At 29.8% G+C, this 21076-nt stretch overlaps 3 protein-coding genes and 1 long non-coding RNA gene across 8 annotated transcripts; 3 read left to right on the top strand and 1 right to left on the bottom strand.

The window, feature by feature from the left end:
* Positions 1-5633: 5633 nt before the first annotated feature.
* LOC136078225 (uncharacterized) lies at positions 5634-9933 on the bottom strand. 3 transcript variants are annotated; one of them, XM_065793485.1, is made up of 6 exons: positions 9761-9933; positions 9592-9670; positions 8441-8493; positions 7567-8180; positions 7289-7449; positions 5634-7073 (listed from the first exon to the last, which is right to left on the bottom strand). In XM_065793485.1, exon 6 carries the CDS (start codon positions 6986-6988, stop codon positions 6317-6319), a length of 672 nt encoding a protein of 223 aa, XP_065649557.1. In that variant the 5' UTR covers positions 6989-7073; positions 7289-7449; positions 7567-8180; positions 8441-8493; positions 9592-9670; positions 9761-9933; the 3' UTR covers positions 5634-6316. The 3 variants fall into 3 exon arrangements, 1 of the variants encoding a protein (XP_065649557.1); XR_010637618.1 differs by lacking the exons at positions 5634-7073; positions 7289-7449 and having other exon boundaries at positions 8057-8180; positions 9586-9670; positions 9761-9901; XR_010637619.1 differs by lacking the exons at positions 5634-7073; positions 7289-7449; positions 9592-9670 and having other exon boundaries at positions 8057-8180; positions 9761-9898.
* A 62-nt stretch (positions 9934-9995) lies between these two features.
* Positions 9996-20269, top strand: LOC136077759 (uncharacterized). The gene is made up of 2 exons (XR_010637256.1): positions 9996-10085; positions 20057-20269. It is a non-coding gene; the product is annotated as an uncharacterized LOC136077759 (long non-coding RNA).
* LOC136078224 (uncharacterized) lies at positions 10575-13801 on the top strand. 2 transcript variants are annotated; one of them, XM_065793483.1, is made up of 2 exons: positions 10575-10692; positions 11015-13801. In XM_065793483.1, the coding sequence occupies exon 2, from the start codon at positions 11859-11861 to the stop codon at positions 12495-12497; it is 639 nt and encodes a 212-aa protein (XP_065649555.1). In that variant the 5' UTR covers positions 10575-10692; positions 11015-11858; the 3' UTR covers positions 12498-13801. Both variants share the same exon structure in this region, with proteins under 2 accessions (XP_065649555.1, XP_065649556.1).
* Positions 14169-18945, top strand: LOC136077758 (uncharacterized). 2 transcript variants are annotated; one of them, XM_065791943.1, is made up of 8 exons: positions 14169-14522; positions 14832-14968; positions 15197-15284; positions 15399-15588; positions 15898-16085; positions 16217-16380; positions 16529-16644; positions 18460-18945. In XM_065791943.1, exons 6-8 carry the CDS (start codon positions 16302-16304, stop codon positions 18772-18774), a joined length of 510 nt encoding a protein of 169 aa, XP_065648015.1. In that variant the 5' UTR covers positions 14169-14522; positions 14832-14968; positions 15197-15284; positions 15399-15588; positions 15898-16085; positions 16217-16301; the 3' UTR covers positions 18775-18945. The 2 variants fall into 2 exon arrangements, with proteins under 2 accessions (XP_065648015.1, XP_065648016.1); XM_065791944.1 differs by having other exon boundaries at positions 14186-14522.
* Positions 20270-21076: the final 807 nt, after the last annotated feature.

Genomic DNA, 21076 nt, shown 5'->3' with positions numbered 1-21076 from the left:
ACGAACTTGAAACTATCTATAATGAAGATGAGACTAATGAGCCACAAAGAGGTGAGTTAAAAGTGTAAAATGAAATTGCTTGTAGCAACTTTATTTTAAAAAGATATTGTAATAATTTTTTTAAACTCTTTATTGAAATAAAGGTTTTTGGGTAGTGTCTTTTTAATCCCTAAAGAAAAAACCTCTTTTTATGACTTATTTTATTAAGGTAATATTTAATTTATATCCCAAGTTATTAAATTAGCAATTAGTACCGCACCAATTTTTTTTTACCTCAGCATAACGAGACTTAGCAATACTAAACTACTTTAGTATTTCTCCTCAAGTTCTCAACCGCTTCATTATGGAAAGAAGGCTTTCCATGCCAGAATATCTTATTGAGCGCAAGTCAAGCCAGGCAAGACAGTGTCAGAAGTACAAATCCAGAGATCCAAAGCTACTTTGAGGTGACTTGGAAATTATGAAACTTCTGGCAAGGATGAATTTTCTATTCAGCTTTGTTGAGGCAAGACCTTTCAAGGAGTTTATGCACTACTTAGATCCAAAGCTGAAAATCAAGGCTGCCACAACTTATTCTAGGTACAAGCTTCCTTTGTTGTATGACAATGTAAAGACGGCTGTGGATAAAGTTTTGGAAACTGATATACTGGAAAGTCCGCTAATGGCTCTGAGCACGGACATTTGGACTTCAAGGAACTTTGATCCATACCAATCATTGTCTGTTCATTACATTGACAAGGTGTGGACCCTGAACAAGTTTGTCGTTTTTGTCAGTCCGTTCAGTGAGAGACACACAGCAGACAACATTGCCAAAAAGATCGACAAGTAAGTTAAATTTTAAAATGTACTTTTTTACATGAGTTAAGTTAATTGTGTTCAACAATTAAAGTGATATGTCTGATCTCGCCGTTATGCACGTTTATAACCAGTGCAAAGGAAAGGTAGTTATTTTAGTGTTTGTATTAGACATAAATTACTATACTGTGACAATACTAGACATTTAAGTGTGCTGTAATTTTTTGTTTATTTTTTAGGGTTGTTGCCGATCTACCTGCATCAGGAACTTTTTCAGTTGTCGTAACTCATGACAATGCTGCCAATTTCAAAGCTGCAATTCCAAAGTGCACCTTTGGTGATGAGTCTTTGCTTTGTGTAGACTATACCTTGAATTTGGCCATCAAGGACATTGTCGATGCCACCACAAGAGTAGACCATGCAATCACTCGTGCTCAAAGGCTAGCAGAAAAGACGCACAAGAGTCATTTGGCGAATGAAAGAATCAAGGCCAAAATTGCAGCTATGAACAGGGATATTCGTTTGGCCGTGGAAACCGATTCAAAGGAAAATGTTACAGAGTTGGTCTGTAAAAAGTTCATCACTGCCAAAAATACTCGCTGGAATTCTACATACATGTGTGTGCAGAGTGTCTTTGACATGAAAGAACCTCTTTTGGCAATTAAAGCAAGGCCAGGCATTGACCCATGTTGCATCTCTTGTGCCCTCTGAATTAGAGTTTAAAATCTTTGAGGAACTGTTGCCTACTCTCAAACTGTTGGCAAAGACATCTGAGAGACTTAGTGCAGATAAAAAGCCGACTCTACATATCGTTGTTGGTGGCCTCCACAATTTGCAGGACCACATCAATAGGGTTGAATTGGTCAAAAATGATTTGTCAGACACAAGCAAATCTTTTTTAAGAACTTTTTCAGCCAAGCTTGATAAAAGGTTTCCCAATGCTGGCGCTCATGCTATGTTTCTTGGTGTTGGTCATCTCCTTAATCCTTACTACAAGGGTGTGGAATCCAAAAAATTTGAAACCTATAATAAAACCTACAAGTGCTTGGTTGAAAACCACACCAATCATTATGAATGGCTCAACAAAATCATGGATCAACCAACGGCCACTGCAAACTTAAAGGAGGAAACAGATTCGTTGGCTCAAGACATAATTGAATTTCATTATCAACACACAGCAATTTCGGACAAGTCCGACATTGCCAAGAAATGGGATGTCTACAAGAATATGCATCCCTGGCCAAGAAAAAAGGTCAAGGAAAATGTTCTTAGGTTTTGAAAAAAACATGAAATGACTTTAACTCTTTTGGCTGAAGCAGCACGGCGTTACCTGGCAATTCCAGCATCTTCGGCCACTTCCGAGAGGGCCTTTTCTGCAGGAGGAAACATAGTCACACACAAAAGAACCAAGCTTTAGCCGGAAAATGTTGAAAAGTTGCTCTATATCCAACAGAACTATGACTTTGTTCAAATCAAGTCCTGGAAACTGACCTCAGAAGATGATAAAGATTCTGGTAGGGCATTCACAAAAATTCTAAAGAGAGATCTTAACTTTATCTTTGCCTTTCGTAAAATCTTAAATTTTGCCACTTCCATTTATTGTTTCTATGATTTTTGTTTTAACTTTAAATTTTTAAATTTTTTTCAAACTGAAATTTTGCTCAGTTTAAAAAATTTTTGTAAATTTCCTTCCAGATTTGTTGTCTCAATAGAATGATCAAGCCAATGTTGTTAAATCTGATGATGTGGTTGAGATTCAGGTTAATCCAAGACTGCCAAGTCAGCCGATATCACGAGCAAGTACGGCCTCTTCTAGAATCTCTACTGCTACAACATCTCATGTACCAGGTATTACACCACTGATCACCAGTTCAAGGGTTCTGCTTAAGCTCCTTTTGCTGGACCATCCAAAGCTCCAACTGATGTACCTTTAACTATTGACACAAGTAAATGAACTGTTTGACAAAGTTTGTAACTAAAAACTTTTATTTATTGCCAATAAAAGTTAGTTAATGTGCATTACAGTACAGCATTACAAATAAAATAAATGAAACACATGCAAATTTTCATTTCAATTTTTATTTGTCTTGTTAAGTCTCGGTAAATAGTTTAATTACGATAAAGTAGCCAAAACAATTGTAATGGCCGAGTTCCCCAGCAGAATACTAAATTTCACATAAAGGATTAACTAGTATGTCTCGTTATGTCTCGCTATGTCCCGTTAAAAAGATGTAAATTCCGGGATATTGTGAAGCTCCTACTTTGTTCGGGACATCTCGTCTCGTCTTGGTATAGTCCCGGATTTCGACTGAAAATTGAAAATTGTCTCGATTTTTATTGCTAATTGGGACAAAGCTTTTAGGGTTGTCTTGTCTTGTGTCGATTAAAAAAAAATAACGAGACGCAGACCCTTACTAACCACTTTCAAAAAAATTACTAACACATTAAAGATATAAAAAAAATAAAAGAATTACCATTTTAAATTAAGTAATGAAGCTGTCTAAAACCAATAAAAAATAGAAATTGAAATTATAATTTTTTTAAATGTTATTAAAACATGTTAAAAATTGGATAACATTCTTGCATGATCAAGAAGAAAATCCATTACTACAAACTAGCCAAAACAAAAAGATTACAAAAACATATAGGAAGACTTATTATTGAACGAGCTAAAGGATCGGGAAGAAATATTTTTTAACAACATATCAATATAAATAAGATTCGTTGTTGCTTGTTTAATAGAGAAAGAGCTAAAAAGTAAAAAATTTCTGATTTTTTGGTAATGAAAGTGAAAAAATATTACAACTACAAGTCTTTCCGAGCAAATAAGTATACAATCTTTATTGATCTATCGAAACCATTCGATACAGTAGATTATAAAGCTCCACCTAAAAACTAAAATTCTACGGAATTAGTGGTGCATTGATAAAACGGATAAAAGTTACTTGTCAAGTAGGTCGCAGCTTGTCTCCGATGAAGATTGCTTCTATAATTAAAATAAGCTGAAATAAAATAGGGTGCCTCACGCGTGAATCTATTACAGGAAAGCTTTTTTCTTGGTTTATATAAATTATTTAAAAAATTTTTCAATTTTATGAGTATCGTGTTTGTAGACAATACTAATTTTGTTTATGCTTAACAGAGACATTTATAACTTTTTTTTCAAATATGAACTTAAACACTTAAGCAATAAGTTAGAATTAGAGCAGCGTGGCGCAGTGGTAGCGCACTTGCCTCAGAAACAAAGGATCTGTGGTTCATACCCCACCTCTGAGCAAGTTTTGCGAAATCGGTTAGGAAGGAGGCGTGAACTTCCAATTAAATGCTTATCCGCGGTGCTCTGTGATAAGACCGTAAGGACTTCTTGACGCACCTAAATAAAAATTAGAAAAAAAAATCAACCAAATAAAATGGATCTTGTTCTGCTCCATAGCAAAGAAGCGCTTTTTATCGAAAAATTAAACGAAACTTCTTATAGATAAAACATAAATAAAAAAGAGTCGGACAAAAGTACTTAGACGTTTACTGTGATGAAAATATTACTAAATATTTAATATTCAGCTCATTCAGTTCATATTGAAAAGATTAAAAAAACTTAAATTAATTACGACATATTTATAATGATAATAGTTATGATTTATTTGATAATTACATTTACATTATTAGGTATATATTTATTATACATAATATTATATAATACATTGTAATATAATTTTATAATCCATTATTATATAATTATTGTATACAATATTATATAATACATTATTATACAATTACAAAATTGACAATTGCATTATAGTTACATAATTAACTGCATTCAAATGTTTTAATCAAAATTTATATTGGAATAAATGTCTTTTTTTTTCTTTATTCCTATCATTAAAAGTCAAAAATGGAGAGTATTTTATTGAATGAACAAGTGATCAATATGAAACTAATAGACTAAAAACCAGGTCAAACTGATCACTAAACGATAAAAACCGATCACCAAACGATAAAAATTAAATTACTTTATTATTTTTTGAAATTATTTAATCACTTGTTTTTAATATGATGGAAAAATGCAAAATTTCACATCATTAAAAAAAAAAAATTTTCAATTGCATTTGAAAATATAAAATCGAAAATAAAAAAAACGGTCGCTTTTGGCAGAAATACTGTTAAAACCGATCAATATAAAATACATTTAATAATTTTAAAATTGATATCAAAGAGTATTTTTACACAGCATATAGAAATAATAAGTTTTACATTTTTTACTTCAAATTAGTTCTGATACCGTTACAAATTTCTATGGCAAACATTTTTGTTGCATAGCCAAGTGTTGCAACATGGGCTCCTCACATGACATCATGCCTGAATTTTATCTAATGATTTATTTTTCAATGTATCCGATAAATGTAATAAAATCCAATGTATCCGATAAATCCAATGTATCCAAAAAATGTTTTCAATGAAAAGAGGATCGAGAAACCCCTGTACTTGTCACAGTGAGCCATAAAGACCGCCAGGTTCAACTTTTCCCCACCTCTAATTTTTTTTTCATATTAAGACAAGTGCTGGTTAGACATGTTATTTTTTGGTATTGGCCAAATCTAAAGTTGATCAGAAGTAACATAAAAACTTATTTTTTTACCCTATTTACCCCCTTTTAAAGTGATAGAGTTATCTCCTTTATGATGATATTATCTCCTTTCAAAAAAAAAAAAATTTTTCATTAATCTTTCATTATCCTCCTTAAAACAATCCTTACTTTTTTTTACTAATCTTAAATTGAAGTGATTTAAACTCCTTTTACACTATTATAGCAATAGTTAAAAGAAAAAAAATACAATAAATGCAACAAAAATAACACAACTACTTTTATATTACAATATTTACATTTTATCTAAGCAAAAAGTTGCAACAGCAGATTTCAATCTTTTAGCATAATCTTTATGTTCAATCCTTCGCTTGTATTGAGACCAACTTGGTTTGAAGGCACTATGAAAAGCTTCTCCAGTCTGTTCAGCATATGATCCCAAAGAACAACAATTAAACTTCACAAATGGAAGAATATGACAGACAACTATATGGACTTTCCAGGTAACCTTCAGCTCTGTATTTAAATGCATCTTTGCATACTGCTGTAGGTCACAAAATGATACTTTAAACTCTTCAATAACTGAAGAAGCATTGGTGCCTAATTCGTATCCAAAGTTGCACTCTTTAACCTTTTCAAACTTTCTGAGGCAATGAATTATATGCAATAAATTAGTTTGAGATGCTAACACATCTCTCTCTATAAATTTTCCAAAAGTTTATAGAAATTGTTCCCATCAAAGCCTATCCCATGATAACCTCGAAGTAAGATATAATGTTCTTTGAGCCAGTTTTTAAAAAGAGGCTAATTATCTAAAAGTAGTCTACCAAGTAATGTCACAATCCCCATAAGAAGATGTAACTCTGGTGGAGGGACTAGGTGATTAATTTCATCTTCAGCATTTTTGTCTAAATAAACGAGTCAAGGACTAATAACATTTTAAAAATCTTTTATCTCTAACCGCTTTGCCCCATTTTCAACAAATAAGTTGTGCCAATGATCAAAAGAACTTAACGTTCTTAGAGTACCACTTTCTAGGGAACATTCGCCTTCACACCACAAGCAGGCATATTTACCTGAATGAGAAGACAAACCAAAAATGCTGTTAGCACATTTTAAGTCAAACGCAAGGTGATATGTAACATTATCCAGATTTAATCTACTCAAGATTTTCTGCAAATTTCCATTGTCTTCACAAACATCTTCAACAATAGCAAGAATAAAACACCTTTTAACTCCACTGTCAATGTAAATCTCAGTTTTATTAGTTTTATCAAAGACATTTACGATTACTTTAAGAAATTGTTGACCTCCATCAATTGATATACGTACCAAACTGGAGAGAGGATCCATTCCTCTTTCGATTAAAATACTAAGAATAAATTCAGAAGTGTCATAGATAAATACTATATGTCTCGTTACAATTTCATCATTCCAAATAAAGCTCTCTTGTTCTATTTTATATTTAGATTCAATTTCTTCTTGTAATGATGTCATCGTACTAATTATATTATTCTCCACAACAGTAGATGATCCCAGATTCTTACGAAGACTTGATATCAGTTTTTTTGTTTTATTTTTTGTCAATTCCAAAACAGAAGTTAATTCCATCACTGTTTGAAATGATATCTGATTAAAAAACTTTCTAGAAGATTATTGTCTTTAATTGCAACAGTTAAAGTTAACGGATTTCCACCTTAAAGATAAAGTATAATTAATTATATGTATCTTTAACCTACCCCTACTTAAAATTTACAATGCAAACATTTTGAAAAAGTTGTTAGCAACCTATACAACTGCTTAGTTACAAAAGCCTTATATCTACTGAGTGTTTTATATGTGCATTTAAGTTTTATCTGAACATATAAACCCTTTTTAATTATTTAAAAATGAAAATAAAAACTTACACACCTGTAGATATTTTAAAGGACTGGCCTCTCTCAATGCCTTTTCGCTCCATTTTTTTTTTATTATGCCTGAAGCAACTTGCTCACATAATGTGGGATCCAGAGTTTCTGCCAAATTAATTAAACTCAAAACAGCCTGACTAAAACAACAGTTGTTATGACATCCTGAAGAATAAAATTTACTCTTAAATTAATATACGCCTAAAGGCTTTTTATTGAAGTTTATAAATGAATATTTGATAACTTTTAATTTATTTATCAAGTAACGTATTAATTTTTAACCTTATGCAAGGAGAGTAAAGCAGCAGCTGCACATATTTTTTTTCAGAGATTCAACATCTTTTGTATTAACATGAGATGATTGTATAATATCACTAAGTCTACGTACTACGTCTAACTCTTGGTCTGTCAACCTAATTCAAAATAAAACTTAATAAAAAATTTATATTATAAATATAGGCGTTAAAATGCCTCCTCATCAAGCAAACGATGCAATTGTGCATTTGAACTAGTTTGTAAAAAAATTATTGTGTCGGCATGTCTTAGCAAAAACGCTATAAAGGTCAATGTTAAAACAACGTTGGCGTAAGACATCCGACGGTTTTTAACGTTGGCGTAATATAGTGTGTAGGCTATGATGATTTAATACTGATCAAACCAACGTTGTTATCATTATAGGTTTTACGCTACGTTTAAAGTTAATAAAGTTCGAATAAAATTTTGGGTTTCTATTAAAATGTTATTTATTATTGGAATTATAATATATAGACATTTTACAACGCTACTTCTCTTCTCTCCTTCCATGACGATCTTTTGCAAAGCAAACCCATTCTTTAATTGCACTCGAACATTAGCATCTGTACCACGGCAGGTTGACAGATTACGTCGAACGGCATCTAAATTAAATCAAATATTGGTAAAGTGAAAATAAACTAATATTTGATCAAAGCTTGATCTCTTCTGATAATATCAATTGAAGACGATCATTCACTAAATTTAAAGAAAAATAAAACATGTATAATTTTTAACAAAATACATAAAATAATACTTTAATAAAAATAATAGTCTATAGAATTAAAAGATTTCAATTATATCTTAAGTCGTATTAAGTTACAACAAACATCATTCTTTTAATGCATAAATAAATTAAACGCACCTCCAACACGGTGATTAACCAAATAAGGAGATAATTGGTCCACTTTCAATGCTCTATAACATAATTTGATTCAGTAAATATTTATAATCACACATTTACACAAACACACACATTATAAAACTTTTAGATGATTATTTAAACTACAGATGATAATGAAAGAAAGCAGATAGTAAATTTAATAGATTTAGACCCATTTTTAATTTCTATGCATAAATTATAGAATTTTAAAATCTAGTAAATATTTATATATATAATGCATTATAAATATATTTGTAATATTAAATGTCATTCAAAACGAAATATAATTTAATTACACAGGTGGAAAAAAAAAATTGTTTGCTCTGGTGCCGTGCGAACAATTTCTTTTTGTATAGCATTTCTCTTTTTAATTTCAAATATGCAACTCATTTTTTATCATCACATCAGGTTGTAAAGATATTTGTGTTCAAATCTTTAGCATTTGGGGTAAAATCCCTAATATTGTCAACAACAAAAAAAATGATTCAAAAGAATGTCAACTTGGGTCTCAAAAGAAGTGTATTTTCATAGAGGTTTTAAATTTCGTTTGTAATAAGTACTTTTTGTATTATTGCTGAGAAAAATTGTGTTAATACTTTTTAAGAGTTTTTATTATTTGTGTAAATAAATTTTAGAGAAAAATATTTATGTTTTCTGAAATCTCTATAAAAATACGCTTCTTTCGAGACCCAAGTTGACATACTTTCGAATCATTTTTTTTTGTTGACAATATTAGGGATTGTACCCCAAAGGCTAAAGATTTGAACCCAAATATCTTTACAACTTGACGTGATGGTGAAAAATGAGTTGCATATTTGAAATCAAAATGAGATGAAAATTGTTGCATATTTGAAATCAAAATGAGATGAAAATTGTTGCATATTTGAAATCAATGAAATGCTATACAAAAAACAAATTGTTTGCTTGGCACCATAAAAAAATGTTTTTTTGTTGACCTGTGTTATTAATAAAAAAATTTCAAAAGTTCAAAAATCTAACCGGACTGCAACTGAAAATGAGTAGGAGTAGGAAACTGCAGGTTTGAGTTTAAAATGGAAAAAGACAACTCTTTTTTTTTACTTTCAGGTTTGGCATAAAATTAACTAAAATTGGAATAAAAAATTTACCCTTACACTTTCTTATTTTTGTAGATTCAACTTCAACTTCAGATTGAAAAAGAGTGTCCAACTTGGAACTTGCAATATCATACGTCTTTGAGATATTGATAAAAAGTAAAAATATTTACTTTTTTTTTAACAAATAAGGAAAGTTTAAAACTATTAAATGTAAAAAAAAGCTTACTGTAAGAATGCAGTACTCTAACAAAAAACCGCTTCCAAATAGGTGTTCAGCAGATTTTACATTTATTTTAAGGTCACTGTTATACAATGGCCTACAACAGATTTCTTTTCAGACTTCTCTGTGTAATAAAATATCACACCCCCTTAAAATATCACATCTCCCATAGAAAAAGTGAAAACGAGAATGCGCTTTCGAATTATTGCACTTAGAAGTGTATCAAGTACGTCCGAAACATTCAACTATATAAACAATATATTAAAAACGCAATAAGGTTTATAAAAACGTTTTATTAACAATATACTAAAAATAAAGTTTGCATGAAATGGTAATATATTTTAAATTCATACTTATAAAATTGATCTTAACATATTGCGTCACAATAGTAAAAAAAAGATTACACATGAGGAATGTGATATTTTAGGTACTAAATACACTCTAAGGTGAATTCAGGGAAATTATTACATGAATTATTCAGTTAATTTTTCCACCCTTAAAATCAGGCGAAATTCCTGATTTTCAGTTGAACAATTCAGGTTATTTCGTGTTCTGATTTATTCAGGCACGCAAATTAAGAAAAACGCGTTTACTCCATATTGAAATATTCAGTAGCGAAATTTCTAGCATGGTATGTACACTCAACTTTTGTTCTAAGTGTTGTAAAATGAAAGGTTTTAAAATATTATACTTATTACAGATTGAAATTACTATAATATTATTATTGTCTTAAAATACTTCATATATTGTATATGACTTCATAAATTTATAAGTTATTATTTATGATAAATAAAATTTAATTAACTGATTTCTTAAAATGAATTAGTTTTTAATTACTTAACAATTGAGAATGGCTCAAATACCCACTGAATTATTTCATGCGTTTGTCAATGAATTGTCTCTAAAGAAGTTAGAGAATAGTATGCAGGTTCTAGAAGGTATGTTAATTTTCTGTACATTAGACTTGATTAGTACTAGTTATTTTTCTCAATAATAATTCAAAGTTTTTTTTTCAATAATAATTTAGAAAAATGTTAAATTTCCTTGTAGTACTGTTATACTTTTAGTATTAAATGCAAATTTAACAGTACTAATTAAATTAAATTTACATTACTCTGAATTATATTCACCTTTATAAAAGAATTGAGTTTTGTTTCTATATATTTAAAATATAAACTTTGAATTAAATGCTATAATATCTACCTTGTCTATAAAATAAAATAAAAAAAGTTATTTTGTTTTAAATTGATATTTTTTCAGAAAATGGTATTGATGCTGATGCGATGATGCTGGTTACCATCGAGGATTTAAAGTTGATGTTTCCGAAGCTTGGAGATTTTTTAAAGATTAAAAGTGTATTTTCAACTATATATTCTAAGGTATTTTTTAACTAAAGCAATTTTTGCTGTTTACAGGTTGACTAATATAAAAAAGTAAATCAATAAAAATGCAGTTAACATGCTTTAAATGTGCACGCAATTTCCCAACAATAAAGTTTTTACTGTGCCATATGAAAGGTATACATGCGCTTGAGGAACCAAGTGAACTTATATGTAGCCAAAAAGGATGCAAAAGATTATTTACATCTTTTCATAGTTTTCAAAAACATGTGCGTTCTCATGTTAAAAAAGAAGTTTGGAAAGTGCCTTTTGTGGCTAATCAAATACTTGATTTATCACAAGGCAATTTTGATACCCAAGATAGCTTTGCGCCAGAAGATTTTGATGATGTTAATGATGCTCCTGATGCACAAGCAACTCTACATGTAGCTGAATGTTTTGACCATAGAGGAATATTTTTACCAGCTGCCAAGTTTCTTCTTAATCTAATATCTGCTGCTATACCATTAAGCAATATCAATGACATCTGTAATGGCTTGGATGAGATGTTTTCTGTTTTTGCTTGTGCTGTGCAACCTAAAGTCAGTGAAGTATTTACTATGAATTGTTTAGAGAATAAAAACACAGCAGAAACTTTTCTTGCTGCTCTTGAACACCTATTCCAGAATATTGATACTATGAAAAAGCTGAGTACATATCTAGAAAGGGTTGGTGCATTAATTATCCCTACTTAAATTGTATTGGGACATCGGTGGGAAACAAAGATGGGCAAGCAAGTTCAAGTAGAAGACACTTTTATGTTTGTGCCAATCAGCAAAACCCTTAAGTATATTTTTAGACACTCTGATTGCTGGTCAGCCTGCACTTTTAGTGAAAATATAGCTGAAGGTGGAATCTTATGTGACTACCAAGATGGAAGTAATTACCAAGCGCATCGAAATCGCCATCTCTTGCCTCCAGTTAATTTTATCACCCACAAACTTATTGTTCAACTCTATTATGATGATGTAGAAACAGTAAATCCTATAGGATCAAAAGCGTCCATACATAAGCTTGGAACATTTTACTTTATTCTGAAAAATTTTCCAGCTGTTTTTAATTCCAATTTAGCAAATGTACATTTAGTTGCCAATGACATAAAAAAATATGGCATTAATGCAGTTTTAAGAGCCATTGTTGATGATTTAAAGTGTATGGAGGTTGGATTTCAAATCAAAGTTGATGGTGAAGCTACTTCAAGACATGTGCGATGCATTCTTGGTCAAATTACAGGGGACAATCTTGGACTTCATACTTGTTTAGGCTATGTAGAGTCTTTTAATAGTGACTTTTGTTGTGATCTTTGCACAGCTGACAAAAAAACAATGCAAAGCATTTTTACAGAAGTTCCAACGCTTCAATGAACTGTAGCACAATATGAGGAAATTGTTAACAAATTAGCTATGCAGCAAGTTTATAAAGCTGAGTTTGGAATAAAAGTTATAAGTATTTTGAAAGAACTTAAGTTTTATCATCCGGCTAAAAATGATACTGGGGACATCATGCATGATATTTTAGAAGGTATAGCTCCTTTAGAAATCAAATTGGTTCTTTATAATTTTATTTACGTGCAACATCTTTTTGATTTAAATTTGTTAAACAATCGTCTTAGACATTTTCCTTATGGATTAACATTACAAGACAAAAAACCCAGTCTGATAACTGAAAAACGATTAAAAGATAATAGTTCTCTTCTTGAACAGAGATCTAGTCAAACAATGGCTTTACTAATTGTCCTGCCTTTGTTGATTGGTGATAAAGTACCAAGTAACTCTGAACACTGGAAACTTTTGCTGCTACTGTTAAAAATTTCAAATATTGTATTTTCACCTGCAGTCCACAAATTTGACATGACATATTTAGCGGCTTTGATTTCTGACCATAACACCCTATTCAAAAATCTTTTTCAAAATAAGAATTTAATGTACAAACACCACAGGCTTACACATTATCCGAGTCTAATCCTAAAAAATGGGCCATTAGCCAGGATGTGGTGCATGCGTTTTGAAGCCAAACACAATTTTTTTAAGAGATTAGCCCACATTGTGTGCAATTTTCGTAACATTGCCTACACTCTTGCATTTCGTCATTAACTTGCATAATGTAGTCAGTGGTGGAAAAAAACAGATTTTAAACAAAGCCTTGTTGTGGGCACATTTACAGAAACACTTTTATATCTTGTGCCGAATGGAGAAACAATATCATCACATTTTGCAGATAAACATGCTATTGTATGTTTAGCAAATTTTATTGAAGCCTATGGTACTGTTTACAAACCTGGAATGTCACTAATAGCAGACATTAATGAACATGGAGAGCCAAACTTTATTTGTATAGACAAGATTGTGATCATGGACAAAAAAGCTCATTTGTTATGCCATAGTTTTAGGCTGATTCAGTTTGATGAGCACCTACACAGCTACACTGTAACTTGTGATGATACCAAAACTGTCAGCTGTTACACACTTGATAGTTTGCTTGACTATCATCCTGTTTTTTCGGGTACTTGCTATAATCCGATCTGTCACTTTATGCACATTTCATTGCGTCACACACTATGTGCAGATAACATATAAATGTGATATAACTTGGTCAAATATTTTGATTTGTAAAACATACATTATGAGTTAAAACATAAATGAGTTGTTTTATTTAGATACCATGTGTATTTGTGTGCTTTTCTTTGACTTTGGATTTTTCAAAATTAAAAAATAGTAAAATTTGAATATTAGTTATTCAATTTTGTTAATGTATATATATGTATAGTTTTTATCATATATATATATATATATATATATATATATATATATATATATATATATATATATATATATATATATATATATATAATAATTTTTGTATTTATATTCATATATATATATATATATATATATATATATATATATATATATATATATATATATATATATATTAGAATAACTAATCAGTAATATTATAAAGTTTTAAAATAAAATGAGTGATGTAATATTGTACTCTTGCAATATTTCTTTGTATGATAGATTTATAGCTTTAACTTTAAGATTGTCCATGATACTTGTCTTAAAACTCTCTCTCTATTATCTCAATAACTTTGTGTAAATTATCAATAACTATGTATAAATCTCTAACTCTCATCTCAATATTGGATGAAAACTTGAACTAAGGTATAAACTTACTTTATTCTTAGCATATTTATTTAAAAATAGAATGTGCAGCCTCTTTGCCATATCAACTCCGACGAAGCATATATACAACTACAAAGCTCTGCATCTATATATACTGATATAAGACAGCATATTGTACCTACAAAAACAATCATAATGGATCAAATAAGTTCCGGTGTTGTTAGCAGTTCTGTTAGAACATCATATCAATGTCAATATAAGTTTGTGAGTGAAATTTGTTTAATAAATAATATTAAATGAAACTTTTAAGCTTTTTTAATAAAATTGTTATATTTATTAATAAGCATAGTAAATGATTATTAGCTTGCATTTGCTACAAAAGATTATTTTTTTCTATAACTTTTGTTAAATGTTGTATTGTGAGTTATGATTGTTTTTAAATTTATATCAATAATGCATATATATTTATTATTTATAATTTTGTTAGAAGCTTAAACTTTTTTTGAAATTATTTATATAATTGTATATATTTCACTATTTGTAATATTGTAAAAGCGAATTTTAATTTTTAAGGACATTGATGGTATGTTGAAAGATCACCCTAAAGGTGCATCAATCTTGTCTGAGTATGAACGAACCGGGCAGTTAGTTTTGATGAAAGATCTTTTTGTGCGTATCATTGTTGGAAATCTTGTAAAAGATAATAATTGGTTAGGAAGTCTTTAATATGATATTTTATTCAGATACTTATATTTGTTTGGTATTTGAATGTTTGAATATTGTGTTTGAATATTTAAATCAGTAAATAAAACAAATCTAAAATAAAAGAAATTTTATTTTAGATATAAGTTATTATTTATAAAAAATTTACTGCAAAAAATAAATAGAGCTATAGGAAGGTTATTAAACACAACAGAATTGATTTTCTTTTTTTGCAGCTATCCCAATACAGAGAAAAAAAAGTCTTTAGCAATGGAGGTGATAAACCGCTTTCCAACCTTAAGAAGTGGTAATAGAGATTGTTATGTAAGTGTTGTTATAAGTCTAATTGAAATTTTTGTTTGCATGTTTATGGAAATAGGAATATAGTTTAAATTTTATTTAGTTTAGCTTTACGAAACTTTTTTTTTTTACTTAAAGGATGCTTACTTCAGACAGTATGTTGAAGTAATATGAAACGGAAAATTAAGAATGTATTCCCCGTCAGGCTATATTGAAGAACGCTTAAAGACGCTGAGAAAACAACTTCCGGTTATTGAAAAGGCACACAAGCTGCATCAGAAGCGCTTAAGAACAGATGCAGTTGATCTAGTCAATGGACCCATGACAGGTTTTTATTTTAATTGTTTGTTTATAGATTGAACATTTGCATTAAGTATATATTTAAAATATATTTATTTGATTCTATAGTTGAAAAATTTGTATTCAATAATAGTATAACAATTATTGATTTACTTGTAAGTTTTATTTGTTTTTATATATATTATTTCTTGATTTTCATTCTGATTTATTCATAGTTTTATCCTATTTATATGTAATGGTGTATTTAAGTGCTGTATTAAAATATATTTAAAGATATAGTAAAAGATTATAGTTTCTTTAATTGCCTTTTTTTAATAATTTCAATTTTTTTCATCAGAGTATTTAACAGAAGATGAAAAGGCACTTACCCATGAACTTATAAACAAGACACCTAACGAGGATCGCATAAATATTATTATGGGATCAACCTATTCAAGTTGCAGTCTCTGGGTTAGGGAAGGAAGACCTCCAATAAAAACAATTTTTTTATCATTTCCTCCATTAAGAGATATTTACTCATCTGCGGTAAGCTTTTAATCTGCTTTCAGTAATCATTGTGTAGTTAGTTGATGAAATTATGAGCCACTAGTTATGAGCCACTGTTTGTTAGTTGTTTACATTAATGATTTATCTTATAAACTAATTAAATTATTTAGTTTGAGGAAGAATTCTGTAGAAGTGCACCCAACAGCAAACATCTAGTGGAGGGACTGGGAGACTGTTTTTCCAGGATCCTTTTGTATGCCAAAGGAAAATGCAAAGGGTTGTCAACCGACCTTATTACTTGATGAAATAGCAGCTGACAACAACCTACTCGAAAGTATATGTTTGTTTAATTTTATTCAAATTTAAATAGAGATCCTATCTACAAATAAGTTAAAATTAACTTATTATAAAAATTATATTATATTCTTTTAGTTACTTTTATTATGTGTATGTAATGTATGTACTTGGCAACATTTTTACAGAAACCAAACAAGAATACGCTCTATTACTACTTCCGCTTATGCTGAGTGTGCCTATGCGAAATCGGCAACGTGCCTCAGTTGTTGAAGTGTGCAAGCAATTTGTTCAGCTTCATCCAGTAAGCAATAGCTACATTTATCTTATTTTATCAATGTTTTATGTTGAATTTGTTCAAAATGTAAAAATGCATAAACTATATATTTATTAGGGTGGTCCAAAAAAGTCAAGTTTCATATATTGCAGAGGCATGTTGTTTGTTATGTTCATTTTGTTTAAAAAAGCTACTGTGCAAAATATTACATAGCTCAGACTGTATTTAGAGGTTGCTCAATGCTATAAAAGTTTCATAGTTGATGCCACAGTGTAAATACTGTGTAATTTTCATTTATTTTTATTTTCTGGCTCAGCAGTGAAAAATTACAATATAACTATAGATTAAATGAATCATATTATCAAAATAATGCAAATTGCAGGAACAAATAAATGAATTTAAGACAAATTTAAATTTAAAAATCACTGAAAAGTTATTGAAAATCAAAATATGCAAAAAACGTGACAAAACTAGAACACAATCATTCACATTGTTCGTTAATGTCAGAAAAGTCATTTGAGGGGGTGGAGACGATATGGTGCTCCACAATTAGTAGTAGTGCTTGTTTTGTCTTTTCGTCCCTTGTCAAAGAATCATTGAAAGTGGAAATCATTGCAGCTCCCCTCTCTGTCCCCATCATTTACAATTTTCAGTTTCTCAAGCTTTCTGCACCTTTCCTGAAACGATCCACCTTTAAGCCATCTCCATTTCCTGTACAGTCTTAGAGCAACTTGCCATCCCAGTGTAATACTAAAAAGGTATCCTTCTGTTAAACTTCATTGATGAATGAATCCCTCACGGTGGCTGCTGTGATAGCCCTGCTATATATACTAGCACGTCCAACTGAGCTACTGGAGATTGATCTGTTGCTGTTGTGACATTCAAAATGTGAACAGTGCGCCAGTCTGAAATGTTAATACGGTCCAATGCAGAAACCAACTCTGGAGTCATTTTCAATTTCTTGGAAGGAGTTGATTGCTTTGATCTTGATTACATCTTTAAGGAGAGCCATGTTCTGATGACTCTGAGTCTGAAAAGGATAGTGTCGAGTCAACAAGTTGCACCTTTAAGCTTCCATTTTTTTCTTCTCTTTCTCTATTCTCTTTTTTTTTTTGGCAGTTTGCAATGATTGCATGGGTCTCCATAACTGGAATATGTGCCTTTGTCCACAAGAACAGCACTTCGTCGACGACCTTTTTGTGATTCTCTTGACTGTTGGTTCCAAAGAAGAAACTACGCTTTAGAACATCTTTTTCTGTTGGAAGGAATCACTCACCAAAGTTCTCCAATGTTTGCCCAATCAAATATATTTCTGTTGCTTTTCTTGTTGGTATATTTATTGCAGCTTTAGCCATTGTTTATTTTAAATTATTTAACCTACAATAAATTATGCAAGCAAGTTCTATTAAAATGAATGAAATGTTAATTCAAAAACTTAATTCAGTAATTAATAATTATAGTATTACCAAAAAAGGGTGTTTAAAATTGTATGTAATAATTATTCTAGAAGTATATTAAGTATAATGCTGACATCTACTTAATGAATAAGAAATTTCTACAATATTTCTACATTGATAATGAAACACAATGACTAAACACAATAAAAAATACACAGTCTGCACAAAAACTCTAGTTTTTAAACTTTTTTTGCAAAACCACAAAATATTCTAGACTTTGATATGCTTTAGCAACCCCTAAATATATTTTTTTTCAACCTGAAACTTTGCACAGTTGATTTTTTAGACCAAAAAGAAGAAATAAGGCAACATGCCTCATTAATTTAAACAAAAAAAAAATTTAACATGTTAAAATGGACCTAATATTTATATTACCTTTTTTTAGAATGGAACTTCAACGGATGAAATTCTTGAGAAAATTAAAAGTGAAGGAATTAAGCAACTAATAATTATTGCACTGGGTATAACCGGTAACATTAGCCAATCGTTTGTCGTTATAGAAAACGAAATTATTGAGTCGCGCTGTATGGTCTCTGCTGTTGACAAATGCTTCCAGCTACACTACATCGGTCAGATTGAGTATGACCAAAGTGTAAGCCATGTTTGGCAGTTTTTGCAGGTGCATTTGTATGGGATCTTGGACAATGATCCTATCTCAGAATGTGTACGGGATCTTGTTACTTTTTTAAAAACGCGTTAAATATATTTAACGCTCTTTAAATAAGCAACATCTATTCACATTCTGAGATAGGAACATTGTCAAAAATGTTACACAAATGCATACATCAACGAAATCTTTTTATTTTATTTGAGATGTAATTGTGTTTGAAATATAGTTTTTAATTTTTTCGACTTGTATTTATCCACACAAGTGTACAATATAAATAGTGCTAAATGCATTGTAATGTTGGTAATTATATTAATAAATTTCTTTTAACTTTAATTATTGTAATTATCTCTACCTACAAGTAAGAACTAAATAACATGATAAATGAAATCATAATGAATTCTATCATAAATTCAAGTAATTAATAGTCGAACAATTAAAAATGTGAAGTGCACGAACAACATAGTATAATATAGTTTTTGAATCCCGGTTAAATTAGGCGTGTGCAAATACTTTACTCAATACAGTAACGGCGAAATTCTTTCAAAATTAATTTTATTCACAATAAAAATGCCGACAATATAATAAATATTATAAAAACGGTATAAAAACCCGAGTTGGTGAAAATTTTTTCCTGAATACACAGTAATACATTTCCTGAATTTCAGTGCAACAAAAATCCCTGATTTTCAGAAGGCTTGGTTTCCCTGATTTTCAGAAAAATATAATTCCCTGAATTTCAGGCGATAACGCCTGAAAATCAATTGTGCCTAAACGCAATGATTAATTCAGTAAGTTATCCCTGAATTTCAGTTGCGATTTCCTGATTTTGTTTAAGCGTGTACTAATCGTTTGCAATATTTTAAAAGCCTAGGGGGTGTGATATTTTAAGCAAGAATTTCAGCTTCTTCTTGTGATAAATAAAACGATTACACAGGTGGAATGTGATACCAAATACCAATCGTTTGGAAAATTGTATAAATTACGTAGGGGATGTAATATTTTAGAAGTCTACATAGGGGAGGATGTGATATTTTAAGTAAGAGTTTCAGCTTTTTTTTGTGATATATACATAGATTACACAGGGGGTGTGGTATTCTAGATACCAAATACCAAATGTTTGCAATACTTTAAAATTAACTAGAGGGATGTATTATTTTAAAAGTCTGCATTAAAAGATGTGATTATTTAAGTCAGGTATGTATCTTAAATAGTTTTAGCTATTTTTTGTTTCTTGCAGCCTTGTTTGATAGGGTGATTTTTAAAACAAAATTATATATTTAATTAAAAAGCTTTTAATAAAATTAAGAAATTTTAAACTTTATAATATTTTTTAGATATTTAATGCTTTAATTTAGTATTTAATTTTATTTAGATATGGTTGAGCTAACAATTAAAACATGAAAAATTGTTCAAAGAAGCCATATATAAAACTGAAGGAGTTGTATGCTTTCATAAGATTCAAAATGAACGCAATGAAGTTTAGTAAAATAAGTTTTTATGCTTATGTTTTCATATCTTAGTGCATAAACATTTTACTGGTTTTAATGTACAGGAAATTTTGAAGGAAAGAAATAATTACGGTTTGTCCGTGTTTCATTTTTTTGTATATTTTTATATTTTTCTCCTTTACGCTCACCTATGGGGGCTCAGGCGTGGGGACCGGGGAAGGTTATAACTCTTTTAAATCTTTTTTTTTTTTTATTAAAAGAAGATTCATCTTTTATTAATAAAGGAACAATTTTCAAGAATTATTGGGTAATACTAACGATTTTGGGGTGGTTTGGTATGAAAGTTTAACCCGCTAAAAAATGAGACGTTGATTTGATGTTGATTCAATGTTTCTCGTCAACATTGATTCCATATTGATTTTTTGTCCAAAATGTTAGCTACTTATCAACAATGATTTGGTGTTTACAAAAAACGTTGATCGAATGTTGCTTTTCAACGTTTAATCAACAAACATTTATTCTGGTGATTCAACACTGATTTTTATAATAGCCGATGGCATTTTGATATCGCTTTTTGATGCATATATCAAAAAAATATATCAACAATTTACGAAATATATATATATATATATATATATATATATATATATATATATATATATATATATATATATATATATATATATATATATATATATATATATAAACAACTTTAAAAATGTATTCTACAAAATAGAGGGCTCAATGTTCTTAAAAGAACAGGGCAATTATAAATTAGTAGGAAATCACTTAACAAAAATTTTTTTCATTTAACACTGTGTTTCATCAATAAAAAGACTCATCAGAAATGCTCTTATTAATAAAAAAACTCATTATTTCTGATGAATCTTTTTATGGATGAAACACAATGTTAAATGAAAAAAAATTTTGTTAAGTGATTTTCT

This window comes from Hydra vulgaris, chromosome 03 (genome assembly GCF_038396675.1).
Source record: "Hydra vulgaris chromosome 03, alternate assembly HydraT2T_AEP".
Lineage (NCBI taxonomy): Eukaryota > Metazoa > Cnidaria > Hydrozoa > Anthoathecata > Hydridae > Hydra > Hydra vulgaris.
This window is presented reverse-complemented; position numbering and strand designations above follow the sequence as displayed.

Bases quoted from the DNA above. Each gene is read 5' to 3' on its own strand.
- LOC136078225 (XM_065793485.1), bottom strand. From the start codon at position 6,988: ATGGAATTAACTTCTGTTTTGGAATTGACAAAAAATAAAACAAAAAAA.
- LOC136078224 (XM_065793483.1), top strand. From the start codon at position 11,859: ATGGGCAAGCAAGTTCAAGTAGAAGACACTTTTATGTTTGTGCCAATC.
- LOC136077758 (XM_065791943.1), top strand. From the start codon at position 16,302: ATGCCAAAGGAAAATGCAAAGGGTTGTCAACCGACCTTATTACTTGAT. The intron at 16,381-16,528 runs GTATATGTTTGT...ACATTTTTACAG, and splicing joins TGACAACAACCTACTCGAAA to AAACCAAACAAGAATACGCT. The intron at 16,645-18,459 runs GTAAGCAATAGC...ACCTTTTTTTAG, and splicing joins AATTTGTTCAGCTTCATCCA to AATGGAACTTCAACGGATGA.